We start from the raw sequence: 19,504 nt of genomic DNA, 5'->3' as shown, positions 1-19,504 counted from the left end.
TTACATTATTATTTTAGTTCTGCCTAGAGAGCACCTTGCTATGTGATGTACACACGTGAAGAGACAAACACGGTCTCAATTTCCTTAGAAACAGTTTCTCAGAACAGTCCCCATGCGTTGGTCCATGAGGCTCAGTCCTCTACTGCTCTCCTGGAAAGTGCCGAGGCCTTCCTCCCATCTCGCTAACATCACCCGGGGACCTGCTGCCCGTTACTTACTGTGCTCTTGTGGACCAAAGTTTGGAAACTACAGAGAGTTTTCACTCGCCCTTGCTTTTTATATTTGTGGAGTGCTTGGTACAGCAGGGTTTGGTCTGGCCACTGGCTGTGGGCTTGCTGTGATACGAATGTGAAATACACACAATAATTTGCCGAGCTAGTGGATTGCTTTTTGGGGGCCATTTCCAATGTTAAATAAAACTGGAACATCCCTTTCTGTACTTGCAAGATACGGGCTGTGGGGTAGAGAGAATCAGCATGTGGAATCACTGGCTACCAGCTGAACGGCATCTCCTGTTTTGGCTGGGAGCAGGAAGGAAAATGCCCGTGCTTCACTGCCTAGCAGATACCGCGGAAGGCTGGAGCACAGCCCTGCCTGTCGTGCTGGGCACTTTTCAGGGTTCCAGCACACAAAATAGCTCGTGTTGCCTTGTAGGGATGTGGCACGTTCAGTCTGGGTGGTGGGTTCTGCATTTTTTAGTGCTGTCTATTCCATTTCCCATCTACAGTGGGAATTTGTTCTCCCCAGTGCTTCCTGTTAAATGGAGCCGGAGGGACATTATAGATCCCGTTCCCCTTCAAGATGCTTATCTCGTGATGCTCTCTGAGCAAAGCTCTCATGCCCAGACATTCAAGGACTTTGCCCAAGACCCTGGGGAGTAAACTGACAGGCAATACAGAGGCTGCAGTGACCCTCTGCTGATTCACATACATCGTATGGGCTACATTTGCTTAGTCATTAAAAAAACCATTGTCAGTTAATGTATATGGTCATTGGCTTTGACAGAAATTGTTGCATTTGCTAGCACTTTTCAGTGCCTTAAAAATGTCACAAGTTGATTCCTGACTAGCACCTATTTAGGGTAAAAACTCTGAGGGGTTTCTCCTAGCTGTTAAAATAACACCCATGCCTCTACCAAAGGAACAAAAATAGGTCGTCTGCATTTTTGTCGGTCCCTTATCTGGTGGAATTTGGGTGCAAGGATGAGACTGAGGTCCATGAGGCTATTCAGTCAGGTGGTGATGCTGCACGGGGGAGCAGGAGGCGGGTGCCAGCCCTGCTGGGACAGCGCTGCTGGTCCCCATCCAACAGCGAGGAGCAGAAGCCCCGCCGCAGCCTCTGTGGGCACAGCCCCCTGGCAGCAGACAACCTCTCCAGCCCCCTGTACTCTTCCAGACCTGAACCTCTGAGGTTGGAGATTCTTATAAATGTGTTTGTTTTATTCATGGCGAGTTCCCAACAAGAGCTGAGCTTGCTCCAAGGAAGGGTTCCTCTCCAGGAGCTCGCTGCCCAGCTGCAGGCAGAACAACGGGGTCAGGGCAGCAAGTCCCTGCGGGTTACGCAGGGTACAGCTCCGAGGTGTAACAGGGGCGGTAGGTCTTGAAGAGGAGTTAAATGCAGGCAAGAGATCTTTGTGGATAAGCTGAGGGAAATACTAGCAGGTGCTGGGGTGAGAAATCACGTCTAACCCTCCTCCTTGGAGCCTCTCCATCTGATAGATTGCGGGCAGAGCCGCACTCGGACCACGCTTCCAGCTGGCAGGATAAGGCCAACCCCGATCCAGAAGCTGTGCGAGTGCATGAGCGTGTGCCAAGCCCAGGGCAGCTCAGCCCTGCGCAGGGAGCACAACCAGACCTTTATCCCTGTGTGAAGTGGTCAGCCTGGAGCGCGGGTGCGACCAGCTGCGCGGAGATGCATCCTCCCTGACCTGGAAACTCGAATACCTCTGCGTGAGAAGGATCTGAATTTCTTCCCGTCGTTGTTAGTGTACAAAGCGGATCCTGAGCTCTTTGTCTTTATTTCCGCATTGCTGCTTCCAGCCCCCTTCTGTCTCAGCCCTTTTCTCCTTTCTCCACGTGACGGTCTTTCAAGGACACTGGCTTAGCGAATATTAAGGATCTGTTTGGCTACCTGTCTTCCCTTTACCCTGAGGAGCTGCTGCACAATTTCTGAGACTTACTTTCTCTCTAAGCCCTTACCAAAAGGCCATGGACGCTGGGCTATCTATTTATAGATGCTAGGATTCACTGCAAATGGTGATGAGGCAAAGGCACACGATCTTGCTGTGCCCGGAGGAGAGCCACCGGCCTGACTTCAGTGGTATCTCCTTGATGCTGCTGGAAAACAGGAACCGCTGAAGCTCTTTCAGCTTAGTCATCTTCTCAGGCTAGGTCATTGTTCGGGAGCTTTTCCCAAAGGCTCGTGGTTCCCCCGCTTGGCAAACAGACGACAACAACATCTTCTGTCTTCTGCATGGGGCAAGGGAGGCGCCTGGCCTTCCCGGCTCTCAGCAACACGCCGTGTCCTGGAGGCAGCGTCCTCCCAGCCAGGAAAGGCCCTTTGAAGAGCGGAGGGGCTGGAGCAGAGGATGGAGAGAGGGGCTCTGTGGTGGCACAGCGGTGCCAGTCCGCAGTCCTCGGAGGTCAGAGAAGACCCCTCTGCCTTGCCACTCGTTGCTGCCTGGGGGAGAGGGGTCCCCAGGGAAAGCGAACCTGCCGTTGTTGCAGAACGGGAAGGAGACAAAGTGGGGAAAAACCTCCTGAGGCACAAATACAGCTTGAAAAATTGGGGCTCTTTTTCCTCCCCCTGCTCCTTGTGCCAACCCTGATTTCTCAGGCTTTTTAAAGGGGCAAGGAACAGCTTTGGCCTCTCTCGGGGAGCTGAAATAGCCTGCTGTGTAATATCTATAGTGCTTCTAGCCACTTGGGGGTGGAGGAGGTGACTATTTCTGGCTTTGCTGGTAATGGAAAAACAGCGCAGGGAATCATCGCAAGTTTTAGCTTTTGGGTAGCGCTGGGTCCGCAGATACAAAGATAGCATCTTTCCTTCAGCCGTATGCCTTTGAATGCATATGCAAGAGACCCATGGTATTGTGTGCTTGGTTTTTGTGGCTTCTGTGGGGCAAGTCAATGTGTGTACCTTCACTGGGCTTCCCACTTCCTCTGGGCTCCGTGTGCCGAGGGTGGAGAATTTCTTTTGACTTGGTAGCCCACTAATTCACAGGCATGGAAAGCAGCTTAGAAAATATTCAACGGTTTGCTGGGGAGGTTTGAAGGTGTATATATATATATATATAAATATATATATATACTATACAGACTGGATCTGTAATTCAGATTCATTTCCAGTAGCTTCAACCCACCAGTAGCTTCTGCTGCTACCGGGAGAATATTTCCAGCTTGATATCACACAAGGGAAAAACCATTTTGTTTCTAACATACCTATGGCAAGGTCCCCTCCTAGGCTCAGTCAGAACAGATCTAGTGTCACTGGTACAAATCTAGCCAGCTTCACCCCAAAGGAGGGTCTAGTGCTGGCTTCAGAAAGGCTATTTTTCTCTTGCAGGACTCAGAACTAGCAGCAGAGCAGCCATGATGTGTCACTGACTCTCAGATCCTAAGATTTAGAGCAAACAAGTCCAGCTTTCCAAATGAGCGTCTTTGGTTCATGCTTTTTGCTTTCTGAAGCTTTCTTATCATGGGAAAAAAAAAAAGGGAAAAAGAAACCAGCTGATCTTTTTGCATAACCTCATAGCTAAAGCTGGACCTGAAAGCACTGCTGGATGCCTTAACGTCGCCCTTCCTGCAGGGATGGCAGGAAGGGGTTACCCAGACTTAGGATCTGGGTTGTATTGTGTGGGACACTAAAGCAATTTGTCTTCCATTATTTTCCAACCAATAGCACTGATCAGAGACCGAATGTTTCCCCTCATTGTCCCTAGCAGCTCCAATCTCTGGCACGAGAAGAAAGCACACCAGGAAGTGCCACAGCCAGCAGAGAGGAGTTCTTTAGGTGTATGGAAAACCCTTGGGGTCTGCAGATCAGAAGTGATTCCACTCCGATTTCAGAAGACAGGGAAAGAATTCAGCCCTGGAGTCTGGACACAACCTGGTTTCATGGGCAGTGACTCTGCTGCTGAAAGCAGAGCCCTTTCTGCCCCGTTAAATGGCTCGCCAGGCTTGTCTCTTAGTGATGGCAGCCTGTTGGTCTGCAGCCGAGGTACAGACCTTACTGCAGGGCAGGGATGTCATTTTGTTCTGTGAAGTGCAAGGTCTGTGCCGGGCAGAGCTCCTGAGGCACCACTGGGATATTAGCCATAAAACCATGTCCTGCAGAGGCCAGGATTCAGCTTCTGCATCGTCTGAGTAGTGCAACAGGGAAACCTTTTTCAGGAGAAATGTTCAAAAGCCGGTAAGGTGCTGGCAACCTTATTTTGCTATATGAACGATTTGATCAAACATCCCAGAATAGCACTTTGCCTGTCATTTCTCCTGCGTGGTATAAGTAGGGTGCTGCAGCCCGGAGTGAGCTGTGTTTCAGTGATGATCTCAATAATGCGTGATTTTCACTTGAAGAATGCAGTCTCCTGTGACTAGGAGGGAAAGCTCAATGGCTCTTCTTTCTTTCTTTCTTTCTTTCTTCCTCTGCAGGGATGAAACAGGACGTGGCTGTGTACGCAGGGGCGGCACAAACCAGCCACAGCATCCTCGGTCCCAAGGCTGTGAACTGGATCCCATCTCCTCCACCGCAGCAGTTCCCCTGCAGTCCTGGTGAGTACTGCCATGCTTTCCTTCACGTCTATGAAATGAAGGTGCCCATGCCCCGTTCTTCTCCTACCAAGAGGATCCTGCTGTGAATACCTTGGCCTAGACGTCAGTGGGGCTTAGGTTGTCCTTGGCTTGCTCTATTGTTTTGACCAAATGACATTCTGTAACCTAATATTCCCCACGGGAAGCTGTTGTGTAAAATGAGACTGTTTCCGGGTATGTAATAACGTTTTTGATAAATGCTCCATATTGCAAGCTCCTGTTCCTGATTTATAGTCCTTAGTGGTAATCAGGGAAGGGGCATTTCCTTTCTTTGCTTGCCTGGAGACAAAGCGGTCCTGGAGGTACAAAACATTTGGCTTTCCTTTCAGTCGCTGCTGCAATAATAATTCTTTCCCATGCTAAGTCTCTAGGCCTCAAAACCCTTCCAGGTACTGTTAGAAGAAAAGTAAAATCCACTAGAGCATGGTGCTGCAGTATTTGTGGACCTGAGGCTATTTTGGCTGGCAAATTTTAGGAGAAGAAAGGACAATTTTGCTGGATTGCAGATGGGGAGGGTCTGGATTAAGTCCTGCCTTCAAACAAACTGGCTGATTGACTTTGTCCATGCGTCTTGATTTTAATTTATTTAAGCCCTGGTTATTGGAGGTCTTTTCTTTGCGTGGAATGGAAGATGAGTTGAAGTTTGGTGATGGATACAGGGCAGGTAGGTCTGTTCTGTTTGGCTGCCATCCGAATGAAAGCCCTTTACTAGTGGCGGCCACTTCTCAAAGGGCAGACAGAAAGATGGTTGTGCCAAGAGGGGCGAACGAGTGATCTCTCGCTATGCTTGTCCCTGCCTGGCAGTCTTCTGGGTTGGGTAGGGCTCGGGGTTAAGCCAGGACTGGTTTGTAGAAGGGCAGTGGTTGTGGCAGCCACATCTGGAGGCCAGCCTGAAAGCTGCAATTGTCCCGTGTCTGCTTGCCATCTGCCCTTCACCAGGACACGTGTGAAGCCTGACGAGTCACAGACAAAATAAAAAGACTGCACGTCATCTTTGCTCTTTTGTTTCCTGCATTTTGCTCGGTTTGAAGAGTTGCTGGATCAGCTTCTGCTAAGTGCTGAATAAGGTCGGGTCTTGTTGTGCTGACATGGGTTATCATGCTTTCCCTTTCTGCACACAGACCCTCCCACAGGTCATGTTTGCCTGCTGAAATTCGAAATACGAACCGTTTGCATTTGGTTCTGTGTCTCCTTCCTCTCCCTTTGTAACTTGCTGGTGTGACCAGAGCCAAACCCGCGCACCTGTGCACTGTTTGCCAGGGGGCCAGCAGGCAGGAACGTGCCTCTCCGCTCCCCTTGTCATCTTGTGCTCCTGCATACAAAATACTCCCTGTTCTCCAGATGGCTTTAGGTGCTTTGGGATGCAGACAGCCCTGTGGGGCTTGCAGGAGTGCCCAGACCCACAGCTCAAGTACCAGGTTTTTACTGCTCTTTAACTAATTCGCACCAAAAGCAAGAAGTAAGAAGGCATAACCTTGTTCAAAACGAGGTTCTCACTGAAGCCAGTGTCAGGCAGGCGACTAACCACTTCCGAAAGTCTTGCTAAGTATCCTCAGAAACCTCGCTGACCCCAAGTCCTTTTCTCCTGGAATTACACACAGCACATCTCACCTCCCAGATTAATGCTCGGATTTAAACCTTCCTGATCCTACTGCCACCACCGAGGTGCCCACGCAGCGGTGGCTCTGCAGTGGCCATCTGCTCCAGCTCTGGTAACCAGCAGCAGCGATCCTGTGAGTAACAGTTGCTGTAATGTCTTAGCTAAATAAATCACATCATCCGCCAGTCCCATGCATTCGGCTGGCATCTGCTCTTCCTTTGCTTACGAGATGGGGCTTTGTGTGCCCAGTGTTTCCCCCAAGTGACCTTCTCAGCAGCCCTGGGAGACTTTTCACTTACCCAGGTGAGATCCCGTCTGCTGAGCCCCCTTTTTACAGTGACAGAAACTGAACGGAGCGGCTTTACCTACCCATGAAACACCCAGGTCCCACATTCATCCGCCTTCGTGATGTAATTTTCAGGCAGCAGCCCAGAGCAGCCAGTTGCAAGGGAAATGCCGTAAATCCAGCCCTCACTTGTACTGGTTTGTTCCACTGGGGACATGAAAATAAAATCCCCTGGGACCAGCTCGAGTTCATCATCATTCTGGGGTGTGTAGGGATAGATCACTTGCAGAGTCTGGGGGAGAAACAGAAGCACAAATGAATGAAAGGGTTGTTAATGGCAGGGAATCTTCAGCAGAGTGGGGCAGGAGTGCTCCCGTACCAAACCTTTAACATGTGCTCGGTGTAAACAGCTCTCCTTACAATGCATCACTTCGTGCTTTGTCCAGGGAAGCTTTACCTTGAGGGAATTCCTACTGCTTCCCACTCTTTGGTGTTGGAAAGCTTTTCTTGGTATTGACTCCTTCCTCCCTCTGATTCCAGCCATGTCTTTGATAACCAGAAGGGAAAGGAGGGGATGGCTTTTCAGAGGGAGCAGAAACATGACCGTGTGCTTAAAGTGGTCTGTTAAAAATGGAACTGAACTCTTAGTGTGAGCTGGAATTCACACGGTTCTCGTGGTCAGTGGCCACTGTCGCTGTACCTACTTATGCTAAAAGAGCAGCTGTCATTGCTGCTGCTTTTGAAGTCGAGGCAGAGCCAGTCAGGGGGACAGCAGGTCTGAATGTGTGACATGCTGCTCCTGAACTGCGTGTTCACAGGTGTGAGAAGTACTGAGACGTGGCCGCCTGCTTTTCTTTGTATTTCCTAACGTGAAAAAGTTAAAAGGTGGGGCAAAGCTCAGCGAATGTAATTCTGTAATCCTCTCCTCGCTAGGGCGTGAGGAATGCACACGTATTAAATGTCTGTCAGTGACTTTCCCTGGAAATGGCTGCAGCAGTGTCTCGGTTAAAAGGAGAACAAACACGTTACTGTCCCTGGGCCTGTCTAACTTCTGCAACGGTGTCATGCAAAGACAAACCGTGATCTGGTGAGCAGCTCTGATCTGCTGGTGGTGTCAGACCGTTTGCTCACCAATCCTTCTAGATATTTTTGGTATCTTGAAAGGAAGATGGAAACTAGTCACCGTCACCTGATACCGCAGGGCCCAAACTCTCACACGCGCCTGCCTGGAGTTCGATATGCGAAGCTGTGAGCTGGTTCTCATCAGCAGCTCCCTGCGTGATCGGTGGCGGTGCTGACCACTTGCAGCTTCCACAGGACAAGACGACACTTGGACAGGAAAGGAGGCAGTCACGCGTGGATATATGGCTTGGGCTGGGTCAGAGAGCTGTGCACGAGAGACTTCAGCTCTCCAGAAGCTTTGGCAGTTTGTTTCCTCCACGGTGTATCGTGTGCTGGGCTAAAATCATTGTTTCCCACTTTGCCACAGGTTTCCTTTGTCTAATTCTGGACTGTGCATGTTGGTGGGATTAATCACCCCAGCCTTAGGAGTGTAGGTAGCCACCAGAGCCTGAGCAGGCAGCTTCTGGAGGTTTCCTCCTCCAGGAGTTGATTCATCTCATCCCCAGATAGACATCTTAGATGGGACAGATGACGCTCTTGTGGAGGTGCCTGTTTGTCCGCACTGACTGCGAAGGGAGCCTCGGGTGACTGGCTCAGGCTTAGATGTCTACTTGGGGGTATTTACAGGGAGGTGGGACAAATCTCACACGTGGTTTCTCTGTGCCCAAGGTCCCAATTTACAGAACTTTTTTTTTTCTTTCCATATATTGTGTTGGAAAACAATACTGAGAAAACTGTGGTAAGAGACTTAGGCACTGCAGCTGTAGAATCCGTGAGTACTTGAAGTATTTAGGCCATGAAGGTAAAGGTTTCTTGAACGATGAAACCAAATGCTGTGATTGATGGCTAGGGTTCAGGTTAAGATACACTGGCCTGGCTCTGGAGAGATCGGGGCAATTTACATCGAGCTAACAGGAGGGTCGTTGTTAGAACGAATTAATCCAGCAGGAAATCGTTCCTGCAAGAAATGATTTGGGGCGGGGGGGGAAAGCAAGTCTAGATGGCATGAGTAAAGCAAAAAAGGCGAGATGCTCTGTTGGTCCAGCTGACTGGTGGGATGTGGGAGATCTATGTTCTTGTGGACCGATGGAAATTCTTTAATGTCTGTGTAGTCTGTGCTGCGTATCTGTGCTCAGCACAGCTCCTCATTCAGCTCACAGCCTGTGAGCACTGTTGAGCCACAAATGCAGCTAGAACAGCCTGCAGTTCTGCTAGATCCTCTTTTTTTTTTTTTTTCTTTTTGGACCGAAACAAACTCTAAGAACCGTACCTCGTGGTTAACGAAGCGTATGTCTCGGGAGAATATCGCAGCGACCCAGTCGCAGCCCAGCTTGACGTCGATGTTCTGCGCCAGCTTCTCCAGCGTGGGCAGGTGGCTGGTTTGGAAGTGGTAGGCCAGCGTCACGTGGAGCTGCTTCTTGTGGGGCTCCACGTGAACATCTGCAACAAGAAGACGATGGTTATCAACAAGGGGCTGCCAAGATGAGCAGCTTTTCTAAGGTGTAAGGGTGTCTGTCACCTCTGAACAGGAGCAGAACTTCTCAAGGTAGCTTAAGTGGAAAAATTGTAGGTCAGTTTGTGGAAAGGCTTTGGGGAAGTCAGATATGGGTGCCCTATATAGGCAGTACCTTGGATCAAGTGACTGGATTTGTGGCCTGATTCAGTCCTTAGTCACACCGGGGTGGTAGACAAGGCATCCACGCCAAACTGCCAACGCTCATTTGCATTCAGAAAAAAAGGGGTGTCTGGATGGTGTGATAGCAATTACTGTAATTTTGGGTCTTCTGCTAAAAAAGAGACTTTTCCAGGTAAGGGGTAGCCTTTCTTTCATTGGCAGCTGAGGCGTTCTCCAAAATAAGCAAGTAACAAAGCATAATTTTTGCTTCCCCTCCTCTGTTCTCTCTCTTACATTATATATCAGAAATCCATAGAGTTTACAGATTCATGCAAGTTGATGAGATCTTTTTCCCGGACATTAACTGGGTTACCAGTTCACCCACTGAGGGTAAGGTGTTCCAAAATCATGAAAGCAGAAGTTGGTAAGATAATTACCAGCTGATTACAAAATGATCCCGTAGAAAAATAACCTATATTAGGAAGAGAGTCAAGGAAGCAGAAAGGTGAAAATAAGTGAAACACTGGGACTCTCCCAGTGGATGTGGAAATCATAGGATGCATTGTTTGCATGTAGTTTACTCTTGCTTATTCAACCAAAAATTGCAATTAAATTTGACTGATGATTCAGTCAAAATTGCAGCTATTCAGAGACTTGGCTCCAAATGCCAGCCAGGGGTAGCTTTGCGAGCTCATCCATCTTGTTTCGATCAGCACGAGAAAAATATGCTGTGGATCTCTGAAGAAGCCCCAGAGACTTTAATGTGATAACTTGACCAAGCTGTGGACTGCAATGCAGCAAAGAGCTTCCCCTCAGAAAGAACTGACCAGTTTGGTCCGAACTGGAGCAGCTGCAGGGCTAGAAGTCTGCTGGAAGCTGCTGGTGCCTCCTTCTCTTCTGGGTCAGCATTTTTGGGGTACGCAGTGCCCGTTCTGGCTGCGTTGTTTTGGATGGTAACGTACACTCTGCAGGGAACACTTGTACTGCTCTCACGTGGCTGCAGCAGTTCTGGGACCTGGCTAACATCTTTGTGCTTGTTGCTGCTGTCCAAAACGTGCATTTGTAATGCTAACAGCTATTTCCTCCCTCTTCTAAGGGGAAGAAAAGTTGTAGGTCACCATCAGGTGGAAGCAGTGCATTTCAGAGGTGCGATGAACCTATGACACCTCTGTACCTCTTCCTCTGAACCAGGGCAGCCACCTGGAGCTGCTCTGCAAGGCGTCGCAGGCTGCCTGTCTAGATGGAGACACTGCAGGGGCTCGGCCGTTGCTGTATCTTGATGCACTTAAGCTCCAGGATAAGCCTGCGAGAAGGAAGGACCAAGTGTTGTGGCCGGGCCACGAGGTTTGGAAAGGGCACCTCAGGTCTTCCCGCCGAGCCCTGGGTGTGCATCTCAGAAATGCAGCGAAGACCTAAAGGCAGAGGAAAGTTTTGTGACAGCGGCTCGAGGTAGTGAGAGGAGCAGGAAACGCTCAGCCTTGCAGGCTGTGTCTAGCTGAAAGGTTAAGGAACCGCCAAATGTCAACTTCCCCTTCAGGAGATAACACTTGAGACTAAGTGCGAGGTGATCTTTAAACTGAAAAAGCTCTGACAAACAAGGCACCCAGCAGGGTGCTCCTCTCAGGCTCTTAGCCCTCAGGCCACCCTTTCTGTAGCTTGCAGGTATCGCTGCTTTTCTGTGGGCAGCCCTGACATTTAGCTCCCCGTGTGTACTTACATTAATTGGGTATTCTCCCTTTGCCCAGTCATGGTGAACCATCACAGCATCGATAAGGTAGCGAGACAGATGACCTTTGAAACGGCCACTATGAGGAGTGTGGGCTTTCATGTGATGCAGCATCACAGTCCTCGGTATCTCGAGTTAAATTACACAGCTGGACAAAGACCGCTGCTTGCTGGGTGAGTGGTCATTTAATATATATATATATATATATATATTTTAATAATAAATGTAATTCTTGGCATGAGCAAAATACCTCAGTGCAGTAAAATGCAGCTGATTGTAATTATTTTTCTGATGTGGCAGAGAGAAATGTAACGTCTTGTAGTAAAAGGAGCCCTGTATCAGGGCTGATACATCAGCCTGGCTTGGGAAGAGTTCTTTTAGGAAAAAAAATATTCATCTTCTCCTCTCCTCTTCCTCAGGAGCAGTCTGTTAGGAGAGCCACTTGTGCTGGGGTTAATTCTTGGTGAGGAACCTATGCGTGGGCTGCTCCTTCAGCTCCTCTTTGCAAGGGTTTGCAAGAGCGAGCCCAAGCCCTGACCAAGCTGCGAACACTCGGTGGCTGCCTGCAGTCACTCACCTGCTTTGGAGGCTGCCTCTGCAGCGAAGTCTGCAGCAAACTTCTTGAGCACCTCAGCACTTTCTTCCTTGACAAAAAGCCCGATGAAGTTCGAGGACGTGTAGAGCTCCAGAGGCAGAGGGGCAGGGAACTTGCATTTCCACCGCATCACAGTGGCCTGCAGAGCTTCAGTGAGAGCGTCGACCTTGCTGTCCTCACACTGCCGAAGGAAAGAGGACAAGCACTGCTCAGAACTGAGCCTTACGCCTGTGCTTAGCTCTGCAGTGCACTCAGAGAAGGGAAGGGCTTGGGTGGGTCAGCAGGAAGGACAGAAAAAGCCCAGGGCCACAGAAATAGGGGTCAGACATCATCTGTCCCCCCCCTTGCCCCTGAAGAAGAATCAGCTGTCCCAAAGTAACCTTCCTAACCTCACCCCCCGCGCTGCCTATTCTCATGTTAACAATCACTGGAGGTTATGAGAATTTGGTCTGCTGCTCCTCCGCAGAAACAACTTGCTTACAAACCAGTTACCTCCCCGACAAGCCCAGGCATCAGGCGGTTCTGGTCCTAACACCCCTGAACTCTGAGCACAAAAACCTGTCTGCAGCGACCGAACCAAGCGTGCAGCACCTCCAGCCCGAGCCTGGCGAGGGCCGCTCATCACTCCATGCATAAAGGCAGCAAAAAGAGGAGCTCTGGTTTACCATAAAGAACTGGCAAAGGGTGATATGTGGGAAAATGTTGTGAGCTTTGTTCTTCCCACAGATCTGCTTTGACTGCTGCCAGAACTCAGAGAGCTTCTGAGCCAGGGGGCCAGTGGGGCGCAGGTAGAGGACGTACTCCCGGGGCAGGGTGTCATCGAGGAATGGGTCACCCACATGGGAGAACAGCCTGAGGGGGAGAAAGAAGTGTTAGACTGACATACAAAGGCTTCCCGCCGCCCCCCCCCCCAGCAAAATCAGCTTGCCCTGTCCTCACTCCCTTTCCTTCTTCCTTTATGGAAAAAATCAGCTCTTAGGGGTAGGCAGAGAGCTGCACTGTCTCTTTTGCAGCCCATTACCGCTCCTAAGTAACACAGAAAATGGGTTTTTAGTTTCAGACCGAGGCTCTCAGGATCTACCCTCCGTCACTGCTTCTGCCTCTCTGACATTCGCTGTACAAAACACGGCAGGGAAAGCACTGGAAATTGCTCAACATCTTCGAGAAGGTGGCTCTCAGTTTTGTGTTTAGGCAGCAGGGTGGAGAGCAGCAGTTCCTTTCTCTCACCTTTCTGTTGCTATTACGTGCGATCACAAACTCCCTCAGACAAGGCTTGCTTCTTGATTGCTTATTTGCAGCACTTAAATAATAGGTCTCTAATTTTGCTACTGCTTCCAGACAATGCCCCTGTTAAAACTTCTGCCAAAACATTTTACATTCTGCTGGCTAAAATCTTAGCCTTTCAGTTCACTGATTTCTTTTTCTCTTTTGAACATTTATTACTTCATACCAACCAGTCGCATGCTGCTTGAACGCTTCTTCCACCTGTTGATGCCAGTGCTTTTTGTCTGAAAAGAAAGCAAAAAAAAAAAAAAGACTGTTTCAGTGATGCTGGCTTATATGGATACAGCCTCATCTATTGATAGACATCTTTAATCTCACATTAGCTAGGAGCTAAGTTCTGCCTTAATTCCCTCCAAGTAGGGTTACATATTATGAATACTTACAGAAAAACTGAGTCAAATTTTGGGGTGAAGCCTAGGATGATTAAAATAATTACAGCCATACACCAAGCATCCAAACCAAGCGCATCGCGTGTTGCCAGTCTAGTCCTGCAATTATTTATCTGGACCTCTGGATTTTCCCTGGTGCTTTTCTGGACAGTGAAGTGCCTTCTAGCAGACCTCTGGCTAATGGCGTTTAATGGCCTCTGCGCTGGGCATTTGCTTGGCAGGGAAATGAAAAGGGTTGGCTCTGAGGCGCAGGCACTGCAGTGGCACTGAGGACAAGAGAAATTCAGCTGCCACCAGGGGGCACAAACCCGAGATTTTTCAGGTTAGAATAACCTGCCAAAATTTGCCAGCACTCTTCAGTCCTTATTGCATGAATGTGCACTTTTGTTTTCTTTCTTTTCCCTCCAGGATGCCTAAATATCCCTTTTCCCCCAGCTATTAGCACCAAAGTCTTCTGTTAAGCAAGTTGTTCAGTTGCAGAACAAACCAGTGCAATGCTGCCTTTTTATCCCAGTAGAGTTTTCCAAATGCTCTGCATCAGCACCGAAATGCAGCTGTGGATCAGCTCAGCTTTGTAACGCCAGAGACTACCAAAACAAAGAGTTCACCCAGAATCCAGGAGGCATAAATGTTTAGCAAAAAATATGAATGAAGGAGGCAGAAAAGGATAGAAATTTTAGGGCCTTGAGGCAGAATCGGGCCCTTGGCTGGGTGTCGGGAGGCAAACTCCCCATCAGTAGGTGATTTCAGAGCTTTCTACTTAAGGAACGAAGGGCGCTATTGCTCTCAGACAAGTGCTACAGATGCGGTAGGAAGGAGGTCACCCTGAAGGGGATGTTGGTTTAATCTAATTCACAACAGGTAACCCCTCGGCACGTGCTTGTGCAAAGTGGTGTGGGTGGAGGAAGGCCTGAAGAGCACGCAGCCTTTGCAGAAGGCAACAACGGGGTCTCCAGGCAGCTCTGCCCCGAAGCCAGGGAAGGAAACCCCCAAACCAGCAGTGCCAGAGAGGGATCCACATCCTACAAACCCACACGCTGCACCGACAGGGGCATCTTCCCCAATGTTAGACAGCAGGGAAGGCGTCCAGGCACCGCTGCAGCTCCTGCCGAGGGCAGAACCCTGTGGCTGCTGCTCTGCTTGAGGAGCAAGAGCAGACACACAGTCCTGGGGCTGACAAAGGCAACAGCCAGTTTTATTCTCCTGTTGTTAATTTGGCTGAAGCAGCTGCCTCCATTTTGCTCTGTGGGTTGCATGTTGTGTCTCCGAGCTGTTAACGACACAAAATCTGACCGAGGACAGGAAAAGTTTTGAGTTTCCAGGGGCCAGCCTCAAGCCGTAACCTAATCTCACTAAATATGGTGTGTTACAGCCTAATAATAATTCAAAAAGTTTGCTGACATCTTTAAGCCATAGGCAATGTGTCTGGCCCAAGGGACAGGCTCGGTGTGCTGCATACCCTGTACTATCGGCTGCGTGGAGGTGCTGGGGGTTGGCCATAAAAAATGGGTGCGAGGGAGGGCAAAGGGTCATGACTGCAGGGCCCAGGGCCTTGGCTGTAGGATTAGGGCAGCAGCGACCCTCCGGCATTTCTTGCTTCTGCCCGCAGTGCCCTGCAGGACATGTGCTGAGCTTCCGCTGCCCTTTCTGGGTGCAGCGATGACTTCTGAAAGCACTCTGATAACCAGGCGGGAGGACGAAACGTTACCCGCTTGGTCAGAGACGCGTGTTGTTGACTCAGCTGTGTTTCGGCTCTGCCATTGGCTTCCCCACCCCTTGAATATACATATTTTTGTTCATTTTGAGAGTAAGAGGAAGGCAGAAAGATAATGCTGCAAAAAAGAGCTGTGTTGCAAATGGGTGATTATGAAAATACTTCCTCCTGAAGCGCTTTGCTGCCCTTATCTGCCAGCATTCATCTGAGATCAGCGGGGTGTTAGTCCAGGCACCTGCCTTCTGGAAGGATGCGTCTTGCACGGTCAACACCACAGCTCGCTCTGTTCTGTCTTGCTGACCTTTGCCCAGACTGGCTCGGATGCATTTTGCAAAACAGCCGCTGCTTTGCTCTGGGAAGTGGTTCTGCAAAAGGCTCTCCCTTTGCACAGCCTGGGAAGGCTTCGGGGAGGCTGCTCCTTGAACGCAGCGATGTCCAGCTGCCCCAGCTGACCGGCCGTGGATTTTCCCTGCTGTGGTTTCATCATCCATTTCTGCTGTGCTGCCTTTGCTCAGCTCACCTCCCCTCTTGCCTACGTCTTAAACACCACTAAAGTTCGACTCCCCCAAGTGTAGATCTCGCCACTGAGGTGTGGCTGTCGGTGTGTCTGCGTTGCATCCGAGGCAGTGACTTAAAAATGCCCCCCCAGTGAAGCTCTGGCCTTGACAGGAGCAGTTTCTCCAGCTGCAAGGCGAGGGCAGACAAGCTGGCTCTCCCTTGTCGTTTGCTCTCCCCAGATCCCGGAGCAGAGCTCCGAAGGAGTCAAGCACAACCTAGCGGGACAGACGGTTCTGCCGCCCACCCTTGTTGACTTGTTGGCTTCATGACTTGATGTTTCCTTGGAACAAATTGCACAATGGGGCTCTGCTGGAGTCGCCTGCAGCTCCTTCTCCGCTGCCTTTGTACTCCCAGGACCCCAAAGGGTGTCAGAAAACATTAGGCTGGGCCCCCCCCACATTGTTCACGAGTGATTTCAAAAGGTGCCTCTCTCCTCCACAGGGACAATAAAACTCCCTTTCCAATTTAGTTTTCAGCGCAAGGAGGAAATGCTGCATGAAGCAAACAAAGGGCGAGGTATATTTTTATCACGGGACCTGAAACTGAGAGAATTTTATTTCTTTTTTAATTTAACGCTGGGAATGAAGTTGATGCCTGATAGCTCCTGGTTAGGCACGGAACAGGGCATGCCCTGAATCCCTCCCCAATACCGATCTCTGCAGCCACCAGGCAGGGCTGGGAGAGGAGCCTTCCTCTGGGTGCCCCGCTGTCAAAATCAACTTTTACAAAGCTGAGCACCCGAGACCAGTCACGGCTACGTTGGTCACTTCAAGAAGTGGCCTGGTTTTCACGACTGCTGAGTGCAGTGGGAGCTGGGAGGCAATATTCAGCTCCGGAGGAAATCAGGTCACTTAATTAGGTGACTAGCTACGGCTTAGGTGCTCAGATTTCCTCGCGCTGGGTAGCAAGTGTTGGCTGTAGTACTGTAGCTAGTGGAAAGAAGTGGTTTTGTGACACAGATGCACCAGAAAAGACAAAAGGCAGAAAACAACCTATTTTTCGGAGTCCACCCAACCGCCATCGCACAGAAACCATTTCTGGTCACGCAAATGTTGCAGCTGGATGCAGATCGGAGGGGAAAGGCTTTGTGCAGCGTTACGAGGCCCCTGAGCCTCCCGCTCTTAATTGCGGCTGCCTTCGAGATGAAGCACGGGGCACTCATTTAACGATGCCCAGCAGCACGCGAGAGCAATTTGGAACAGAAGGCGAGGGCGATGCTACGTCCGACGGCAGGTGGGCGCACGGAGGCTTTGGAGAAGGAGAAAGAAGATCCTAATAGCAGTGCCTTCCAAAAACACCGCAGGTATTTTAGCCACCACAAAGAGTTTTTTGATTTGTTCAGCCTCAAAGGCCTCCCTGTGACTCTCTTCATTCAAGTCAAAGGGAAAGTCTTCCTCCACTGAACCACTGGTTGCACGGCGTTGAATATTGCTAGGACGCGTCCCTGCTAAACACTTGACCCCTTAGCCTGAGACATGGCAGCAGAACTGGTGTTGCTGCCCCGAAACACACATTAATGTGTAACTGGTGCCCATTTTAACCCCAGCCCACTTACTGGGGGAGCACACAGCTCTGCATGGTACAGAATTTAACTCATTACTCTTGAAGGATTTTTGGCTTCCTGCAATTTCAAGGTAGAAAAAAAAAAGCAACAGGGGAACGTCAATTCAGCTAGGAAATACACATCAATAAACATAAAGCATAATGGCAAGATCCCATTTACTTCAGAGGAAATGGCTGTAATGGGGAATGATGCATTAACCATAAAGAGAGCCTTCAGTCTCAGCAGCACCACGTAGAAATCCTGCCTCTGTAATCGCTCAGCTTTCTTATTCCAGTCCAATTTAAAAGAGGAAGGTGCACGTAGCTGCCAGAGCAAGGGGCAGGAGTGATCTGTTTGACGCATCTCTTTCTGCACCCACGTTATATTCTATCCCTAAAAAGGTGTGCAGGCTTCGGGGTGGTGATGCCAGGGCAGCGATCGGATGATGTGCTGGGGCTGTGAGCGTGGCTGTAACCACGTTTCGCCAGGCTGCGCGGCCGGGGCTGAGCCCTTCCAGCCCTCGGAGGTGGCCCCTGGGGCACCCGGTGCTGCTGCCACCGCCGCAGGCAGCCTCCTCGCCTCCTCGCACCTCCACATAAGCACAGGCTGAGTCACGCAGCAGGTCTGAACCCTCGGGTCCGGAGAGCCTGCTTGTTCTCCAGAAGCGATGCCTAATTCATGAAGAGGTCGCCCTTCTGGCTGCTGCTCGGGGCTGAATTTTCCCTCTTTCCGTTGTCTCTCCTTTTGCTGCGATAAGCAGAGATCGAAAGCCTGCCGCGGGCGCAGCCGACCTCTGTGTGTGTAAGAAGGAGCTTGCTCTGCTGCACGGCGCTGCCCATGGAGGCAGCAGCAAACGCCAGCAGCAGCCTCTACCTCAGATCCACCTACGGGTTGTCTGCCTACGGAGGCACCCAGGGATTTGTGAATGAGCAATGGAAGGAAGGAGGCAGCCTGTAAAAGAAAGGGAATGACTAAATCTTCCCTTTCATTGCGTGCCTCAAGCCCAGACAAACTTCTTATCTCTCAACGAAACCCCTCGGAGGGATGAATTCATCATTTCAAGTAGCCCTGAATCTTTGGCCCATGAAATATTTAGCTGTGTAAATAAAGATTTGTTGGAAACTGCATTAAACATGATGGAAGGACTTGGCTCTCCTCATCGGGAGGTTCAGTTTGAAGCTGCCTGACATGATAAGGGAGGAATTATGGATCGTAATTTATGCAAAAGGAGTCTGATAGAGAAACGTCACACACAACAGTTTTGTTAGGATTATAAAACAAGCAGTTTTATTTTGGCTCGTTTGGGCGCGTGTGCATAAAATATGCATTTATGTAAACGAGTATTCAGATAGGTATATGTAGCTATTGCAACCCCGACTTTTTTTTTTCAGTCTGTGTTGGTTTATGGTAAAGGAATAGAAAATACAATGCTGGCTGCCTGCAGGGAGTGACGAGAGGACAACCGAGCTTTGTGGATGGGGCTGCAGCTGCTGCCTGGGGCAGGGCTCCCCGGGCAGGTCCAGGTTGGGAGCCCAGCAGTCGGCTCCCCCTTAGCTCACAGGTCAAACTCAGCCCCGGTGCACGAGGCCCTGAATTCACATCCTGCTCTGCAGCAGTACGCAAAGGGAAGCAGTTACAAGTTCTTTGCACATACATTTGCAGCTTTTTGGTCTGCGTTTCCAAATTGCCCCTTCAGCGACATTTATAGATTCCTTAATTTTTGCAGTTTTTTCATCAACTGTTTCTACCACTCACAGCACAATAGTGGAAATGTGTCTATTTTGGGCTTTCAATGAACAATTGCCCATTGAAGAACGATTTTGCTAGCAAAAATTTCTGTCCATCTGATTAGTCGATTATTTGATGTAGGAATACCCACGTTCCACATAACTGACTGCTCATCTCAAGAACTGCTTTGTTGTTCCACAAGCACAAACGGCCATGGTGAGGTGTTCTGCTCAAATGCTTTTTGCTGTGGGTTATTTAAATGTGTTCCTCCGAATCGTCAATATTCACAATTCAGTTGGTCACCAAAAATCATATGATACCGTTTCTGTTCTCATTCGGGTGACCTTACTTCTATAAATAGGGTCAGGACAGGAAGATATCACTAGGGATCAAGTTCCTGGTTGGGGGGGCGGGTAGGTTCCTTTTCTGCAGTTTGTAAGGAAAAAAAAACAACACCCAGGAGTTTGCAAGGAAGAAATCAGTCTAGCATCAGCGCATGGCAGGAGGAATATTTTTTCTTCCCTTCACCGAGCTTT

At 49.7% G+C, this 19,504-nt stretch overlaps 1 protein-coding gene and 1 long non-coding RNA gene across 3 annotated transcripts in view; one reads left to right on the top strand and one right to left on the bottom strand.

Annotated features, from left to right (window-relative positions):
• Positions 1–11,666, top strand: part of LOC121058673 — a 39,368-nt gene extending 27,702 nt beyond the window's left edge. The window contains exons 3-4 of one of the 2 annotated variants that reach the window (XR_005814292.1): positions 4,650–4,769; positions 11,177–11,666. This is a non-coding gene — a long non-coding RNA (uncharacterized LOC121058673). Of the gene's footprint in view, positions 1–4,649; positions 6,758–11,176 lie in introns of those variants that run through there. The other variant, XR_005814291.1, reaches the window with a different exon arrangement.
• UBASH3B (ubiquitin associated and SH3 domain containing B) overlaps positions 1–19,504 on the bottom strand; it is a 72,032-nt gene that overhangs the window by 13,692 nt on the left and 38,836 nt on the right. Inside the window, exons 2-6 of the mRNA XM_040534528.1 lie at positions 13,207–13,260; positions 12,418–12,604; positions 11,735–11,933; positions 9,087–9,256; positions 6,778–6,986 (exon numbers count right to left, since the gene is read on the bottom strand). Of these exons, the coding sequence (XP_040390462.1) occupies positions 6,778–6,986; positions 9,087–9,256; positions 11,735–11,933; positions 12,418–12,604; positions 13,207–13,260 (819 nt within the window). The remainder of the gene's footprint in view (positions 1–6,777; positions 6,987–9,086; positions 9,257–11,734; positions 11,934–12,417; positions 12,605–13,206; positions 13,261–19,504) is intronic.

Source organism: Cygnus olor, chromosome 22, assembly GCF_009769625.2.
Source record: "Cygnus olor isolate bCygOlo1 chromosome 22, bCygOlo1.pri.v2, whole genome shotgun sequence".
NCBI classification, from domain to species: Eukaryota; Metazoa; Chordata; class Aves; order Anseriformes; family Anatidae; genus Cygnus; species Cygnus olor.
The sequence above is the reverse complement of the archived record's forward strand: the minus strand, read 5'-3'. Positions and strand labels throughout refer to the sequence as shown.